At 40.5% G+C, this 17,791-nt stretch overlaps 1 protein-coding gene across 1 annotated transcript in view; it reads right to left on the reverse strand.

Annotated features, from left to right (window-relative positions):
• Window positions 1-2,546: 2,546 nt before the first annotated feature.
• Window positions 2,547-17,791, reverse strand: part of LOC112547202 (solute carrier family 9 member C1) — a 384,930-nt gene continuing 369,685 nt past the window's right edge. The window contains exons 24-27 of the mRNA XM_025188925.2: window positions 16,136-16,321; window positions 5,823-5,943; window positions 4,467-4,528; window positions 2,547-2,686 (exon numbers count right to left, since the gene is read on the reverse strand). Of these exons, the coding sequence (XP_025044710.1) occupies window positions 2,636-2,686; window positions 4,467-4,528; window positions 5,823-5,943; window positions 16,136-16,321 (420 nt within the window). The 3' untranslated portion in view covers window positions 2,547-2,635. The remainder of the gene's footprint in view (window positions 2,687-4,466; window positions 4,529-5,822; window positions 5,944-16,135; window positions 16,322-17,791) is intronic.

The following is a 17,791-nucleotide window of genomic DNA, read 5'->3' on the forward strand; positions in this document are numbered from 1 at the left end:
TTTCCGTTAGTTCTTGTCTTGCATTTCATACATAATCTCCATAGAGAGATTCCAAGTAGCAAACCCCAAGAAATTACTTGAGCCATCTGGTGAAAACAAAGGCAAACCGCAATAATATGCAGAGTAAAAAAGGCCAACCAGTGTTGCTTGTTTGTGCATAAATGATGCAGGGTGAACCCACTCTTATTTAAAAAAATACACTTTCTATAAAATGGAATATTCTGACTTTAATCTTACTTCAAAGTAAGCAGTCCTGAATAAGTTTCACATGATGGTTTCAGAGTATTTTGAACGCAATACTTTAAGATGGGATATCTGCTAAATTTATCTTTGTTCCATTTTTGGGATTATTACTGATCCAGTTATCTCAGTACCAAAACCACCAACTTTGGCTCCAAGCTCAAGCTGTTGGTCAAAGCTGGATTCCAGGCATGGCTCACTCTTGGGGGATGGGGGGGCCGGTACACTATTTGTTTTTTAGTGACTACTTCTTCCCTATCAAGCAAAGAGACATGCAACCACATGGAGGTGGAGGAGTGTTTTGCCACAAGGTGGGGTGTTTACAGGGATTATGAAGATAAAATGTGATTTGAAACATGTCTGCATGTTCCTTTGCTTAGATAAGTGAGGTTTAAGACTACCTCACGTGATAATTTGAATGGGCTCCATCTTAATCATACTGTAAGTACTGATTGAGATTTTTTGGTAAATATTTGTAACTATTTTTAATTTGCTTTTTTAAAAATCTCTGTATCATCTGTATTGAGAGTTTAGTTTTTAGATTAAAGCAAAGTTTGAAATATCACTCAATTACCACAGAGTATTGCCTAACAGTGCTGCTTTTGTGGGAGTGCCAAAGGCTTGACAGTTGGCACTGTAAACTACTGTGAAAGACAGTAGTAGTATAAAGTAAAATTAAAAGATGAGGCTTTTTTCTGGTAGAAGGTATTTACTCCCAACAGGAAATTTCCTTACTTTGTCTGTTTCTGAATTAGGCAGCCTACTGCTGATTCAGATGCTTTTTCAGAGCTTCAACTCTTAGGATTATCTAAGAATGAAGTCAGGCTGCAGCTTTCCAAAACCCAATCTATAAGCATGAGCTATAATAACTTATAGGGGTTGGGTTTTTGAGCTGCAGTCATACTGTCTTTCTGATTCCTGATCCAATGAAGAGTTTTTAGCCTTGGTTAGTTGCTGGATGAAGCCTTAGGCCCTTACTTCAGTGGGAACTAAATTGCATGTTAAAGTATCTTGCTGAATTAGGATCTGAAAGATGAGATAATCAAGCTTCTCTCTGGAGATATCTGTTCCATGATAGATGGGTACCGTAACATTGTAGAAGGTAATTTATGTTGTAAATTCTTTGGAAAATAGCCCATTGCATTGCTGCCCTAGAACACTGTGTCCCTGACAGTACAAAGCAGCAAAGGAATATTCTCTTGCTTTTGTAAAGATTTTTATTACAAACATATTTCCTGTCAATACTTATTCCTTGTTCTCTACTGGCGCGCGCGCACACACACAAAAAAAGAAGTAAGGGAACGAGCTTTGCTCAGAACAGAAGCATGTCTTCAACACATTTTCTACTCTAAGTCTGCATATGTAAGTGCCTCTTTTCTTACCTGGTCATAATCTCAATTTGAGGCTCTTTCAGTTTTAGAGGTTAAAACCAGGGTATTCTAAATTCTCCTTAGTGAATCTTCAGTAGTATTCAGAGCAGTTGCCGTAGCAGTTTCAGAACAGTTAGAATCACTGCAGCCCATCCTTCAATGTGTGATGAACCAGAGTGAGAGGATATGCAAAACCATGCAGTTCTCTTCAGCCCTCTCAGAAGCGTGGCTTCTCCAAACATCTATTGTCAGAACAGCCTCCAATTGATAAAATAGCTTACACTTTTTTGTTCTTTTGGCTGTACCTAGCATTCTGTCTTCGGTCCCCTTCTCTGTTCCCTCTATATCTAATCTTATCTAGAAACAAAAATTCAACTACCATTGCTGCCTTGTGATAACCCAAATGCATTACGGGCTAATACAAGTTTAACTTTTCTTGTTACTGATTAAGTAGGTTTTGAATTTTGCTTTCATTATGAAGTTCTCCCATTGACTGATATTGTCCTGCAGTAATGTAGGAAAGACTTTCAACAGATCTGTGTAGCCTTCAGAGCCACTGAGATGGCTTCTTGATAATATCAGAAAACAATCCTTTTACCAACTGCCACTAAGGCACAGTATGGGTCTAGGTTACTGCAAATAAGTGCTTTGTGCAAATGAGGTGCTGTGTACAAACTTATTTCTTAAAAATTTTAATATCGTTATATGGTGTCAGTTACATATAGACTAAAAACATCTGAAACATTTTGATAGCTTTGAAAGGTTTACTAGCAAAGTATAAATATAGCTTTGTAAATTCTGTACTGCTAATGCTACTCTATTCTAAGGAAAATTCAATTCTGTAATGAAACTTGTATAGAATGCTAAAGGAGATGCATCTGAACAAACTAGATTTCACAATAAAAATGGAAATCACTTATATTAAAAAAATAACATTAGGGTATTTGGTTCTAATAGACTCTAACCTCTTCTGCTTCCACAACTTTCTCCTGTGGTGGTGGATGATACTGGTGCACTTTTACCCTTCACAAGACTGACACACTGATGGACTGTCCTGGAGTTAACACATCAGTGTCCTGTATGAAGAGTGCAATTATTTTAAAAATACTTCTTGCATTATTTGAATTGAAATGACATGCATTATATGGCCTTTCTGTAATTTGAAACAAAAATATAACTAATAACGCTTCATCCAGTTCTGTGGCTGTCGCACCCTCCACCCCTAAACTGCAATTCAGCATATTAAATTGGAAAACTAGTTCCTATAGATCAATTCCTAGCACTTAAACATCCTTGCCTCCAGGAAACCATATATTTTCTGCCCTTCACAAAAATCACTGGGGGAAAAGCAAGTACTGAACTATGTTTGGAAGGTCATCAAAATGCAGTTCTTTAGTCTGAAAGTGTTTTGTTTAGGAGGAATATTCACTTAGCATAGCTTGAGGAAGAAAACCCAGCAAATTGGAAAAAATAAGGAATCTGAGATTCTTATTCCCTGCCATGTAGTTAGTGATTTGAACAAGGACCTTATGAGCAAAAGTGGTAAATTATATGCTGATATGCATATTTTGGATCCATGGATTTTGAAAGACTCCAGGATGGCTATAGGGGTACCTATATCATTCAGAAGCTGGCACATTTTCTGTTATAACATTTATTGGTGTGGCTCCTTCTTTAGTAAGTCCCAAAGTTAACAGCATTCATTGTCAAAACTGTCTTTTTCCTGTCATGAGCAGAGCACTGCAAGAATGGGTAGATTAAGGACCTTATGAAAGTCTGGTTTGTCCCAGACCAGCCCTGACTCTCCCGTTCTGGCCACTGGGACTTGGACCAGGCTGAGGCCACAGATGGACCGGCTCTCTTTGGCTGCTGGGGGCGGTTGGGCTGGGCCAAGACTGGCTGGTCTGGATCTCTCCCTCTGGCTGTTATGAGGGGAGAGGGGCAGTAAGTGGACCAGGCCAAGGTAGGCCTGGCTTGCTTTCCGGCTGCCAGGAGGGCCCAGGCTGAGTCCTCTGCCTCTCCCCGCCAGGCAAGATCTGAGGCTGCCCTGGCCCTGAGCCCCTTCCCCCCCCATTTCCCCTCCCTAGCTCTGGCTCTTCCTCACTCCTGGCTGCTGGGGAGGGAAGGGAGCTCCAAGGCCAGGCCCCACACTGTCCCTCTGGCCACCAGAGACGGGGCCAGTTCCGGGTCTCACCAGGCCCCATGTGCTTCCCCTAGCCCCTGGGGAATGAGGAGGAGGGAGGCTGCAGTGTGGCAGCTGAGCACTGGAGAAAGGGGAAGGAAGAGACAGGTGGGACAGACTGACGTGGTGATGTCACTCCATTGTCCCACGGGAAAAGTATTTTTATATAGAGAGATTATCAAGAGTTTTTTGGAGTTGCGAGAAGGAAGAAATAAGATTTAAATAAGCAAGATTTTTAAGACTTGTTAAAAGCATATTAAAGGGGTGTTTGTCGGTATCATTAAACATTTTTACTATATAATTAGTTTAATTCTTCACCTGTCCATATATACAACAATGGAATATCTGAAGCTGGGGAATTTCTACTACAGGATCTTCAGTTTAGCTGATAGCCGAAGTCTGCTCCTCATGGGACCTAGGGCACACCTATGTCTCAGCCTTTGCCTGCATGAAGGAATGACTATCTATTACACTATATAAAGAGGGCAAGAATCTTTTTATGTTGTCCTGTTCTTCTGCTTACACTTAGACATTTGTAATGACTGCTTTTTTAGAAATATAAAAATGAGTATAATTTCCTAAAGAGTGAAAATTATTGTTGTATCTGTCTTGTACAGTATTCTTAATGTACCTGTTTCAAAAACAGATTTATATTTGGTATGTTTTAAACTTACAGCATCTGGGCGTAGTGAATGCTGATTGCTACCATCTGTTTTCACAGTATTTCCAACAGTAGCTGTGTATGCAAGAAGAAAATACTATATTAGCTATATTACATAAACAATCTATTCAAGTTCAATTGGCCTAAACTTTGGTGATTTGTGGGATTAATAGAAACCAGTGTGCCTCGTATGCCCTATACTGGCAACCGGTTTGGGGATAGACAGTTTACATGTCAATACCATGGGATGTGCTTAGATATGGGTTATAAGTCCCTTGTAATTGTCATTTTCACAGTTTTCATGTGTGGTTTGCATAGTTTGTTGTTTACTTCCTGCCAAACCCCTCAACATTACACTGCACATGCATTGCTTCCTGATGTTACCTCAGCACTTCACTGGAGGTCAAACTCAAGACAGCAGAGAAACAAGCAAGAGAATAAGGCCTCGTTCCCCATTGAGAGACTATACAAGCTGGGGAGTAGAACGCTGCTCCCTCATGGCAGACAAGCTGTAACTACACAGTCTGACAATTTTTTTGTCCTTAGACTGTCTAAAATGGGGCTACTCCTACACATGTAAACCTCTATTGGTATAATGTTTCCTGCTTTATTAGCTGCTCTCTGGAGCATAACCCTACTGATGACTCATGGAGGAAGGTGTTTGTTACAGATCAACATAAAATGTGTGTGATCTTTTTTAAAATGTAAAACATAATTTTAAAAAGTATAATTAAGACTGAAAGGTCATTTGCTCAAAAGTTAAGATTTGTCAGAATACAGATTGCCCCTTCATTGATGGCTGAAACAGAAGGGTGGCTAGGAAGCAGATGCATAGATAAATGCCAGGAAAGGCCATTATGTCTGTTCCATTCAATGCTGGCCATCACCTTTCACTCAGTGCAAATCTATACTACTATGCAGCATCAGTGCTACTGTACTGCTGTAGAGTGTCTTGTGAAGACTTGCTATGCCTATGAGGGAATGCTCCCCAATTAGTATAATTATTCTAACTCTGTAAGATGCAGAAGCTATATTGGTGGGAGGTGCTTTCCTGTTGACAACCCCAATGGAAAACGTGTGTTACTGGGGTGGGGGGGAAGGGAGATTTCACACCTCTGAGTGACCTGTTGGATAACTTATTCAGTAATGTAGAATTGCCCTCAGTTACCTCTGTGTTCAGACCAAAGTTAGTGTTTGACTGAAGCAGGTGTGGAGAGGCAATTATACTTTAGTTTTTCCATCTTCAGTTTTTGCTATGTCACCAATAGTATTCTACTTCCAATGTTTCATTTGTCTGCAACTAAGTGCTAAATATCATGTATTTTTACACAAGCAATTACATGAATCTGAGCCAAAAATTCTTCCTCACCTTGTCTCCGCATAGATGAATGGTATTGACAAACATTACTACATCTTCTACTACTCTTCCTCTTCACACTGGTAGCAGTTCGTACAATTAGCAGTTTTGTTACTGCAGCAGTGCCTTGTACCTAAAGTATCATGAGAACCAAAATTTAGTATAGAAAACCACAACACTACAATCCCCTTACAAAATCCAATCAATGCATTGCATTTTGGGCTTGTGTATTACCTGTCTTCATCCTTCCTGTAGTTCTTGCTGCTGGTTGTACTACATTTTGTCAAATTATATGTTGGAGGCATAAAGAGCTAGACACAGTCTTACTGATTCATTTTTTTATGATAACTCAGTCTAAGTTTAACACCATCTGAAATTCACCCATTCTTCTACCCAGAAAATGTTCTTTGTTCGGATCTAGTTTTAAACGAGGGGTGGGAAACTTTTTTGGTTTGGGAGCTGTTGATCAGTGTTCCCTTTAATATTTTTCCACCCATAAGTGTAATGAGTTTTGCCTTGTGCACCAATGTTCACATCATATGTGCATGTTTGTACATTGCCACCATGGCACCCACCAGTTACTAACACACACACACACATATATAATATACATATATAAAATGAAATTGTCATGGAAGAAAAAATACCAAAACAAGGGATAATTAACAAGGTGCAGGACCCTCCACACACCCTGAAAACCATTCAGCTTGGCACCTAGTCACACTCCCACCAAGCCTTGCTCCCACTGTGCCTGCATTTATGGGCTCCCCAACCCCTGGGCCCCCATGCTGTGCACCTTTTACAACTAGTCCTGCAATGTGTGAGCTTTGCCCCTATCTTCTGCACAGTGCCCCCTTTATCCCAACATCTGCACTTTTCTCCCAGCCCAAAGTATAATTGTTAAAGCATAAAAAAAATGCATTATCCCTCACCATTGACTCTAAAAGCTCATTCTGCAGTTGCACGTTAATGACATTCAGAAGATGGATTTAGGAATATCACCAGAAAATTTCATCCAGCCTTTTTCTTCAATTCACATTGCTACACAGTACATAATCTAACTATTGATTACATTTTGTATAGTATCTGCAGGCTTTAGACCCCCTTGTGAATAACAGAAAAGTCCCTTTAATATATAATCAACAACTGCGTATTGATTTAGCATCAATACAAAATAATAAATATTCATTAAGAAATTGTTAGGTGCCTATGCATTCAGAGTGTATATGCGTGTGTGAGAGAGAGAAATTCTGTATTTTTGCATTTGTTTTTTTCTTCCTTGAGTGTAGATCTTACATTTGTTCATGATGAATTTTGATATACTCCAGTTCTCTAATTTATCAAGATCCTTTTGAATTTTAGTTCTGTCTTTCACAATATTTGCAACCCTTCCCCTGACCAACTTTGTATAACCTGCAAATTTGATTAATATGCTCTCATTCCTACATCCAGGATCATTACTAAAGATAGTAAACAACACCAATTCCAGAATATATCCCTGTGGGACCCTACTACGGACCTTCTTCCAATCTGACATTGTCCCGTTAATACCTTATCATGAGGCGAACTGCGGTGGCCGCCTCAGGTGCCAGACTGTGTGTGGGGGGGTGCCACTAGGACCCAGAATGTAGAAAATTGTGTCTGCTGCTGGTACATGTGTATTCTCTCTACAGTACCATAAGAGGAGTAGAACAGGAAGAAGGCAGAATTGAGAACTTTCAAAGTTTTGGCCCAAGTGAGGGGACATGGGGGCATCATTTGAACTCCCCGTCTCAGGTGCCAAAATGTTGTGGGCTGGCCCTGCATTAATACCTACTTCTCCCAAACACTAGAATATTCATCAGTTGCCATCAGTTAGCACATAGTGTTATCTGAGGTAGCATAGTCATTTCATGCCCTATAGTAAATTTTGGCAAATTCTGATTTTAAATGAGGAACACTGTAACAGCGATAAAAGACATGTCTTCACCAACAGAGGCAAATGACATGAGGCTATCAACAGAAAACTGATAGAGATGCAGCCGTGTTAGTCTGGTCTAGCTGAAACAAAAGACAGAACTATGTAGACTTTTAAAGACTAACAAGATGGTTTATTAGATGATGAGCTTTTGTGGGCCAGACCAACTTCCTCAGATCAATATGTGGAAGAAAATCGGAACAACCATATATACCAGAGTGATATAATCAAAAAAATGCTTGGTAGAGATGACAGGGACCAGAAACTTCAGGATCTCTACCAAGCATTTTTAAACCTCAATTACCCACCTGGAGAAATAAAAAAAACAAATTGAAAGAGCCAGACGAATACCCAGAAACCATCTACTTCAAGGCAGACCTGGGAAAACCAACAATAGAACACCACTTGTCATCACCTATAGCTCCCAACTTAAACCCATCCAACACATTATCAATAAACTACAACCTATAATGGAACAGGATACTACACTCCGAGAGGCTCTGGGAGACAGACCCATAGTCTCCTATAGACAACCATCTAACCACAGGATGATTCTTACCAACAACCACAGGACATACCACACTAATACCAACCCTGCCTGGAACTTTCTCTTGCAACAAACCCTGTTGCCAGCTTTGTCAACATATTTGCTGACACCATTATTGGACCTAACCATGCCAGTTACAAGATCAAGGACACATATTCCTGTTCATCCAGAAATATAATTTATGCCATCATGTGCCTAAAGTGTCCATCTGCTATGGACATTGGACAAACTTCTCAGACACTTCGCCAAAGAATCAATGCACACACAACAGACATAAGACTCTCTCAGAGAGAGAAAGCTGTTGCCTGCCATTTCAACCAGACTGACCATTCCCTCAATGACCTTAAAACATGCATATTGCTTCACAGAGACTTTAACTCCAGACTTCAATGAGAAGCTTCAGAATTGTCATTCATGCTTAAATTTGACTCTTTATGTATGGGTTTAAACAAAGACTCTATCTCATCCATTACAAAGATAGCTTCTCCAATTATCACCCCCTAATGGCATTACTTCACAGAAACTTCCCCTATTATCACCCCTATGCCATTACCTCACAGACACTAACCTACCCCCTTCATCCCCACTCTGTTCTAAAATTTGATTTGTCAATTTCACATGCGTGGGGCAGGAGATTGGGGTGCAGAGTCTGGGAGGCAGTATAGGTGTAGTAGAAGAGCATACAGTAGGGGACTGGTGCAGGAGACAGTATGGGGTCTAAGGGAGTTTGGGTGAAGGAGGGGATTATGACCTGAGGGCAGGAGATTGGGGTGCAGAGTCTGGGAGGCAGTACAAGTGCAGTAGAAGATTCTGGTCTGGAGGAGAGATAGATGTAGGAGTGAGTTCAGGGTCTATGAGGGGCTTGAGAGGGAGGGGGCATAAAGTTTGGGAGAGGGGATTAGGGTGCAGGATCTGGGAGAGTGTGGGGGTGCAAGAGAGAATTCTGGCATGGGGGAAGAGCATTGGAAGGGATGCAGGGTTTGGGAGGAAATTGGGGGTGGTAGGTCAGAAGCAGGATCTGGCTAGGAGGTGCTTACCATAGCTGCTCTTGGTCAACAGCACTCTCAAGCAAGCTTCCCTGCCTGCTAATAGCCCCTCACATGAGATGGTCTGTGCTGGGGTGGGAGGGAACATTTGGACACTTCCTCCCCTTCCCCTCCCCCCCAACAAAATCTCTCAGCTCCTATTGGCTGGAAACTGGTCAATGGGAACATAGAAATTGTGCTGAATTGCTCCTGCCCCCAGTATAACAGGAGCTGAGAAATTCTGCTGGGGTGTGGGAGCCTCCACCCTCCCACAGTGGAGAAAACAACAGGGAGCAGCTTGGCACTTTGAGTGGTGCTGCTCTGTGCCAAAGAATTGGGTGGGCTGGATTAAAAGGATTGTCAGAGCAGATCTGGCCCATGGGCCAATAGCCTGCCCACCCTAATTCCAGTTTTCAGTCCATGCATTCTTTTAAAAGCCCATGAGAGCTGTTGTAGTTCTTACTGACTCGCTAAGGTATTCCTAAAAGTCCTGCATACTTGACAAGTCTAGAAAGTGGAACTTGAGATATAGCCTTGCTGACCCTACAGTCTCCCAGTTCCTTCTTACTGGTCACAGCAGCGGGAATCTCCTGTTCTTGTGATTAGGAAGCACTTCCAGCAGCAGTTTTTTTATACATAGTTTCAGTAGTTGTAGTTATAGTGTAGATATACTAGTAAGATAGTTAAGGGGATTTAACTCTTCTTTTTTCTTTCCTCATTTCAGGACATATCTCAGTTCCCAAAGTACAAGTCTTGCCAGTCTTGTGGCAAGTTTATGCCTAAAAGTACTCAGTATACCAACTGTTCAAAGTGTCTAGGTGAGGGCCATAAAAAAGATAAGTGCTGCATCTGCAAGACTTTTTGACCACGGACATGTAAGGATCATGAGCAGAGACTTAGGATGTGTATGCTAGCCACAGGAATCACTATGAGGTGAAATTCCTGGGTACAAGTCTCTGGCTTATCACAAGAGGTCCAACCGACTCTACAGGACTTGCCTTTCAAGGGGCCTACCTTTATTTTTGGAAAAAACAGACATGAGACTCATAGCTTAAAAATCTCCAGGGCCTCTTTGAAGGCCCTGATCATACTCATCCTTGCCCCACAACACAGACATTTTAGACTGCAGCCCACAGCTTATCATACCAGTCTCTTAACCACCAGGACTCTTCCCATAAGAAATTCTGTAGTGGCAGGAAATGACATCATCCATCCTTTCTCTGGCCAAGGATTTAGCCTGCATAAATCTTCCTCCATCTCTAAACAAGACTTTTGAAAGTGTGCTCGAGGATGATGTACCAGTCCCCCCTCTGGATTCAAATGAGCTTACCTTTACTGACTACACCCTTTTTACCCTGCCGGGTCCCATATTACCATGGACCATTGGGTACTTGGCACAGTAGAGAGGAGATACTCCATCCAATTTCCCTCTTTCCCACTCTTCCACCCCCCTTTCCTATTCCTTTTCAGATACTCTTCTCATGAGCAACTCCTTATACAGGAAGTGAAATCACTTCTATCTCTAGGGGCAGTAGGGGAGGTTCCTCAGGAGCATCGGCTCAAAGGATTTTACTCTCAGTATTTCCTAATATCAAAGGCCAAGCTCATTCTCAACCTGCAAGAACTCAACATGTTTGTGAAGAAACTCGAGTTCCACATGGTATTCCTCATCTCCATTATCCCATCCCTCGATTCAGTGGACTAGTATCCAGTGGACTAGAATGCTGCAATCTAAAGGACCCATATTTTCATATAGCTATCATTCCACATCACAGGAAATATCTCTGATTTGTCATGAGCATCAGCCACTAATTCATGGTCCTGCCATTTGGCCTGTCTTCATCCCCTCAGATCTTCATGAAATGCATGGTAGTTGTGGCAGTGTTACTATCCAAATGACACATGCAAGTGTTCCTATACCTGGACTACTAGTTGATCAAAGGCTGCTCAAGATATAATGTGGAGATGCAAATCCAGTTGGTCAGAGCAACTATCAACAGCTTAGGCCTTCTTCTGAATGAGGCAAAATCTGTTCTATCCCATGTTCAGAGGACAGAGTTTTTTAAGAGTGGTCTTAAATTTGATCCAAGCCATGGCTTATCTACCAAAGTCCAGATATCAGGCCTTGAGCAACATCACCACAACCTCTCACTGTTCCCCACCGCGACAGCAAAGAACAGCTTCAAACTTCTCGGACTCATGGCCACTTGCACCTACATAGTTCAGTATGCCAGGCACAAGCTATGACGGACCCCTTCCCCCATGCTTTAAGAAATGGATTTATGGACACAAATATGCATAACCCGAAGATGCTTGTAACAAATTGCCTCATATAACCTATCAATCTTAATGTCTTAATCCACTGGGTCTGTATATCTTACTTTGGTGTATCTATCATTCTTGTGTGTAAAGTTAGATATATGGCACATGGAATGGTTTATGGTTTTTAAATGCACAAAGGAAAGCCATCAAGGATGCCTCGATATCTGGGCAATCATATATAAGCAGCCCCTTTGGTCCTTTAAGTCTTAGCAGTGGTTGGTCCTAGGAAGTCATGTGACCTCCCTAACTGGTAGGGACTGGCCAGGTAACTTCCCATGTAAAAAAGCATGCCAGACCTTTTACTCACTCATAGTGGGACACTGTGTATCTGTAATGACAGACAATACAATGACAATGTTCTACATCAACAAACAGGAGTGCTCATTCCTCACTCCTGCGCAGATAAGCCCTTCTCCTATGAGCCTTCTGTATAGACTATTCAGTGCACTGATAGAATCTTACTTAGAACAAGCTAGCGGACCATTGCATCAGGTCTTTCCACAAACATAATCCAGATGTGGCCAATTTGTTCTTCCAAAGGTGGGACCCTTCCCAAGTGGACTTATGTGCCACATATCACAATAAGAAGTATCACCTGTTTTGCTCATTTCAGAATCACAGTCTGAGATACTATGGCAATTCATGCCTTGTATGGTGGAGTCACTTTCTCTACAACTTCCCACCAATTACAGTGGTTCACAGAACACTCCTAAAAATCAAGAGGGACTGAGCACAGGTCATAGTAATAGCGCTAGCCTGGCTTCACAGCTTTAGTACACATTTCTCCTGGACTTGTCACTGGAAGTGCCAATAGCACTTCCTCTTTACCCAGGCTTGACGCAAGACTAAGGCCATTTGTCATCCAAACCTTGAATCCTTACACTTCACAGCTTCGAAGATCCATGGCTGAATCCTAGCAGATCTAGGGAAGTGATTATTCCCCTTTATTTAGCACTGGTCAGGTCACATCTGGAGTGTTGTGTCCAGTTCTGGGACTTCTACTACAGAAAGGACGTGGACATATTGGAGAGAGTCTAGCAGAGGGCAGCAAAAATGTTTGGGGGCTGGGGTACATGACTTATGAGGAGAGACTGAGGCATTTGGGTTTATTTAGTCTACAAAAATGAAGTGGGGATGTTGATATCAGCCTTCAACTACCTGAAAGGGGTGGGGAGGAGTTCCAAAGAGGATGGAGAAAGGCTGTTATCAATGGTGACAGATGGCAGAACGAGGAGGAATAGTCTCAAATTGTAGTGGGGTAGGTCTAGGTTGGATATTAGGCAAAGCTATTTCACTGGGAGGGTGGTGAAGCACTAAAATGGGTTACTTAGGGAGGTGGTGGAATCTCCAACCCTAGAGGTTTTTAAGGTCAGGCTTGCCAAAGCCCTGGTGGGATGATTTAGTTGGGATTGGCACTACTTTTATCAGGAGATTGGGCTCAATGGCCTCCTGAGGTCTCTTTCAACCATATGATTCTATGATTTTCTGCTCTGATCAGGTTCAGCAGGTCCTCATGGTCAGCAGGAAACCTTCCACAAGGGCTACCTACCTAGCTAAGTGGAAAAGGTTTTCTGTTTGGACGTCACAGCTTGATTCGTCTTCTGTATTAGCACTGCTCCCACATGTCCATGACTATTTCCTTCACTTCAAGCTCCAAAGTCTCTCACATTCACCCATAAGACTCAGAGGGTATGTCTACACTTGCACCCTCTTTCGAAGGAGGAGTGCAAATGTAGAGAATTAAAATTGCAAATGAAGCAAGGATTTAAATAGCCTGCGCTTCATTTGCATAATTGCCGACTGATGCTTTTCCACAATAGCGCTATTTCAGGACATCAAACTTGGTCCACGCGGGGTTATTTCATGAGAGAACCCTTCCCTCAAAATAACTCTTACTCCTCAAAAAGTGAGGTTTAAGGGTTATTTTGAGGGAAAGGTTTTCTCTCAAAATAAACCCGCGGGGACTGAGTTTGATGTCCCGAAATAGCGCTATTGCAGAAAAGCGGCAGTTCGCAATTATGCAAATGAAGCATGGGATATTTAAATCCCCACCTCATTTGCAATTTCGATTTGCTACATTTGTATCCCTCCCTCAAAAGAGGGTGCTAGTGTAGACATACCCAGAGAGTGTTAGAATTCAGGGCTGTAATGCAAGAGCCCCCCTTACACTGTGTTCTTTAAAGATAAGATGCAGCTAAGGTCTCACTCTGAGTTCCTTCCAAAGATGGTTTCTCAGTTCCATATCAATCAGGACATATTCTTCTGGTGTTTTATCCTAAGTCATACTCCAGGATTTGGGAACAAAGACTCCCTAGACATACTCAGGGCATTGGCTTTCTGCAATGAGAGGACAAGGCTGTTTAGGAAGTTTGCACAGTTATTTGTAGCTGTAGCAGATAGGAGGAAAAGCCACCCTGTGTCACCGCAGTGGATCTCCTCCTGGATAGTCTCCTGAATCTGTGAATGCTACAACCTTGCATGAGTTCCTGCACTGGCAATTACCGCATTGTATTAGAGCACAGGTCTCATACACAGTGTTGCTTGCTCACGTCCCAATGCATCAATGCATGAGATATGTAGGGTGGCGATATGGTCTTCCGTCCACATGTTCTCTGCCCATTATGCAATCACCAAGTAGGCCAGAGACAATAAAGTCTTCATCAGGGCAGTGCTCTAATCAGCTCGTGGCTCCGACCCCACCTCCTACTGGTTAGGCTTGTGAGTCACCTTATTGGAATGCATATGAACAAGCACGTGAAAAAGAAAAATGTTTGCTCATCTTTCATAACTGTTCTTCGAGATGTATTGTTCATATTCATTCCAATACCTACCCTTCTTCCCCTCTGTTGGAGTAGCTGGTACACCTGCTTGGAATGGATATGAACAACACATCTCCAAAAACAGTTATGAAAGGTGAGTAACCATTTTTATAGTTTAAATATTTTGATAAAAATAAAATCTACTAATTATATAGTTTTATAAACTTGAAATAAACATTTTCTAAATTAATTTTTAAATTAAACTTCAGTGTAACTCAATGTCTGCATTTTATTTATATTCATAATTGCATAGTGTAACACTTAAAAAAAATCCAGTGAGATTCCAATTCAACACTAGCTTGTGCTCAAATACAATGAATATCACAGACTAAATCACAGCCAATCAACAATTAATAAAAAGCACAAACTTTAAGTAGAAAATCAATTACATCCATAAACAAACACCCAACCAAAACTACTTTAACTCTACCCTCATGTGGTCATGCAAAAGTAAATAAATGAAAAGGCAAACGATTTTCTTCATTTGTAGCAATGGGTTTGAAATTATTGGTGATCCAAGCATACAAGAAAATTTTACTCTTTTTTTATTCAGATACTCTGCAATTCTAGCCTTGCACAAAGACAAACTTTAATGAAAAATAGTATGCTGAAAACCATAATTAAAATACAAAATTAAAGATAACTTTGGTAATAGAATAAGAGGAGTATCTTTTATCCCTTAGAACTCTCGTTATATTAAATAATAACATATGTGGTCATGAATATCATTAATTGTGTGAATCAATGGTTTTTTAAAAAAGGCTGTAGATAACAGATGGGGAAAAATAAAATTATAAAATAATATCCTTCTAGAGCCAGAGTTGTAAATGTTTTGGTGGGCCATTTGCTGTAGATGGTATACATGAATAATAAACGGGATCAGATGAAGAACTGCAATGGCTGTATAGTGTGTTTGATGTCACTGGATTTCACAAAGGTTTTTTTCCATGTTTGGATAGATTGTACATGCTGTATCTTAACTGTTACACATATGGTGTTTTTGTTTGGAATTTTATATATGACCTCACAATTATTAAGTAGAGCAAATATAGTGGAAAAGGAGCATTAAGTTACATGAGTGTTTTCATTGTATCATGTTTCAGAGGAGTAGCTATATTAATCTGTTTCTGCAAAAACATCAAGGAGTCCTGTGGTACATTATATTTATTTGGGCATAAGCTTTTATGGGTTGGAGCATCTGACAAAGTGGGCTCCATCCCAGAAAGCTAATGCCCAAATAAATTTTTAAGTTTTTTAGGTGCCACAGGACTCCTCATCGTTTTCATTGTAGCATGGATATTAGTTTCCTCAATTTTGTGTTTTGATATGCTAGATTAATTTAAAATAATTAAGTTTTAAATTAATTAAGTTGGTCTCTAAACTGAGACTGAACAAAAGCTCATCTCTAACCATACAATGCATTCAAAAAGAATCCTGATTAAAATATCTATGCTTTACATTATGGCCTCCACTTGAAAGGAGGAGTATTTCTCATTATTTTCTAAGAATCTGAAAGCATCTAATAACACTCCTTTTATTTTTGGTGCTCTGATAATTACTTTGTAGAGGACAAAGAGCTGTCTGAGAGTGTAGACACTCCTTAATAAGCATTTTTTTTCATATTGTAGACTTGTTAAAACAACAGTTCTTCTTACCTGATGGCAGGTTTTAGGTAAAATACAGGGTGCAAAATAAGGTTGTAGTTGTTGACAATCTTGTACACTTCCATGTACAAGAATAACATCATCCATGGTTCCATCATAAATATCACATTTGCTGTGGGTTGGTACATCCATCACATAAACATTAGGAAACTTTGTACACATCTTGTATGACCAATCCTGCAATTAGAAGTCATGTAATATGTATTTTTCCATACAAAACATAACAAAAAGCCTTGTACTGTTCATTTTTGAAACATTTGATTTGTTCAAAATAAATTATATTCCATAAAATGAAAATCAAAATAGCCAAAATACATTACAGATGTTGCTATATTCACCATAAATAGTTTTGAGAATGGAATCCTATCTGATAATCAGTTTGTCAGTGAAACTAGTTCACAGAAAAATAGAGAGTCTACTGAAACCTAAGGAAAAGTTGTCAACACGGACACAATAATTTTCCTGCTGTTCAGTTTGAAAGTTTTACTTTTTCCTTCATACCTTGAAACTTGCAAAGTTGGTCTGGAAGAAGACATAATTTAGAGCTAAAGGTTTTGATTCTAGCCAGCCTTGCTGCAATTTATCAGGCAGAGAATTTCAAAGGTATTTAGGCTCCTAATTACCACATGCATATCAGTGCTAGCTTTACCAGATGCAGTGGGACCAGGGCTATAAAAAAATGCAAACAGTAGCATGCAGAGGAAGCTAACCTCCTTATGTACATTTTCTTAAATAAAAGCAGATAATGTGGCATAGCAAAAATGGTTCCAATATGGCTATGTAAATATCCAGAACTTCACATTTCTAGCTGAACTATCTAAATATATGGCAGTCTTACCAACCTCCATGGTTCTTCATTCCTACAGAGTTCAATCCCTACTTACAGAAAGCCAGAATATAGCCTCCCTCACTAAAAGAGGGTTACCTACCTTCCATAACTGTGCTTTGACATGTGCATGCATGATCACTGGAAGACTTTTCCCTAGTGGTACCCATTAGGTCAAATGTGGAGTCCTCTGGAGTGGTGCTTTTATGGTAGTTTGCAAAGGTCCCTGCTGACTCAACACCTGCTCAATTCCTTCTTGCCAAAATATTCTAACAGAGGGGAGGCAGGTAGGATTTGGATGGACACAAGCAACACATCGAACAATAGTTATAAAAGGTGGGTAATTTTTTTTATTTCAAGGCTGAATTTGTCCAACTTCAACTCTTAACCATTGGATTCTATGTTGTATCTTTGTCAGCAAGGCTGAAAATCCCCTCACTCTCCGATATCTTTTCCATATGTAAGTATCCGTATACAATGATCAAATCACTCTTAACCTACTGTTTGATAAGATGAGAAAGTTACACTCTCTAAACTTCATATTATAAAAAAAACCTTCATGTAAATGCTCTTTATGATGTGTTATTCATATCTACCCTGGTTAGTGTCCATGCACTATGTGCACAGCTTTCAGAAGTTTTTTCCTAGTAGCTATCTGTTGGGCTGGAAGTGGGAGTCTCTGGAGTCATGCATTATATATAACTCTGTCAGCCCGACCCTCCCTCAGTTCCTTCTTGCTGTCTACTCAGACAGATGGAAAGGAGGGTGGGTAAGGAATAGATATAAGCAACACATGTCAAAGAACAACAATTAAAAGGTGA

Source organism: Pelodiscus sinensis, chromosome 4, assembly GCF_049634645.1.
Source record: "Pelodiscus sinensis isolate JC-2024 chromosome 4, ASM4963464v1, whole genome shotgun sequence".
NCBI lineage: Eukaryota > Metazoa > Chordata > Testudines > Trionychidae > Pelodiscus > Pelodiscus sinensis.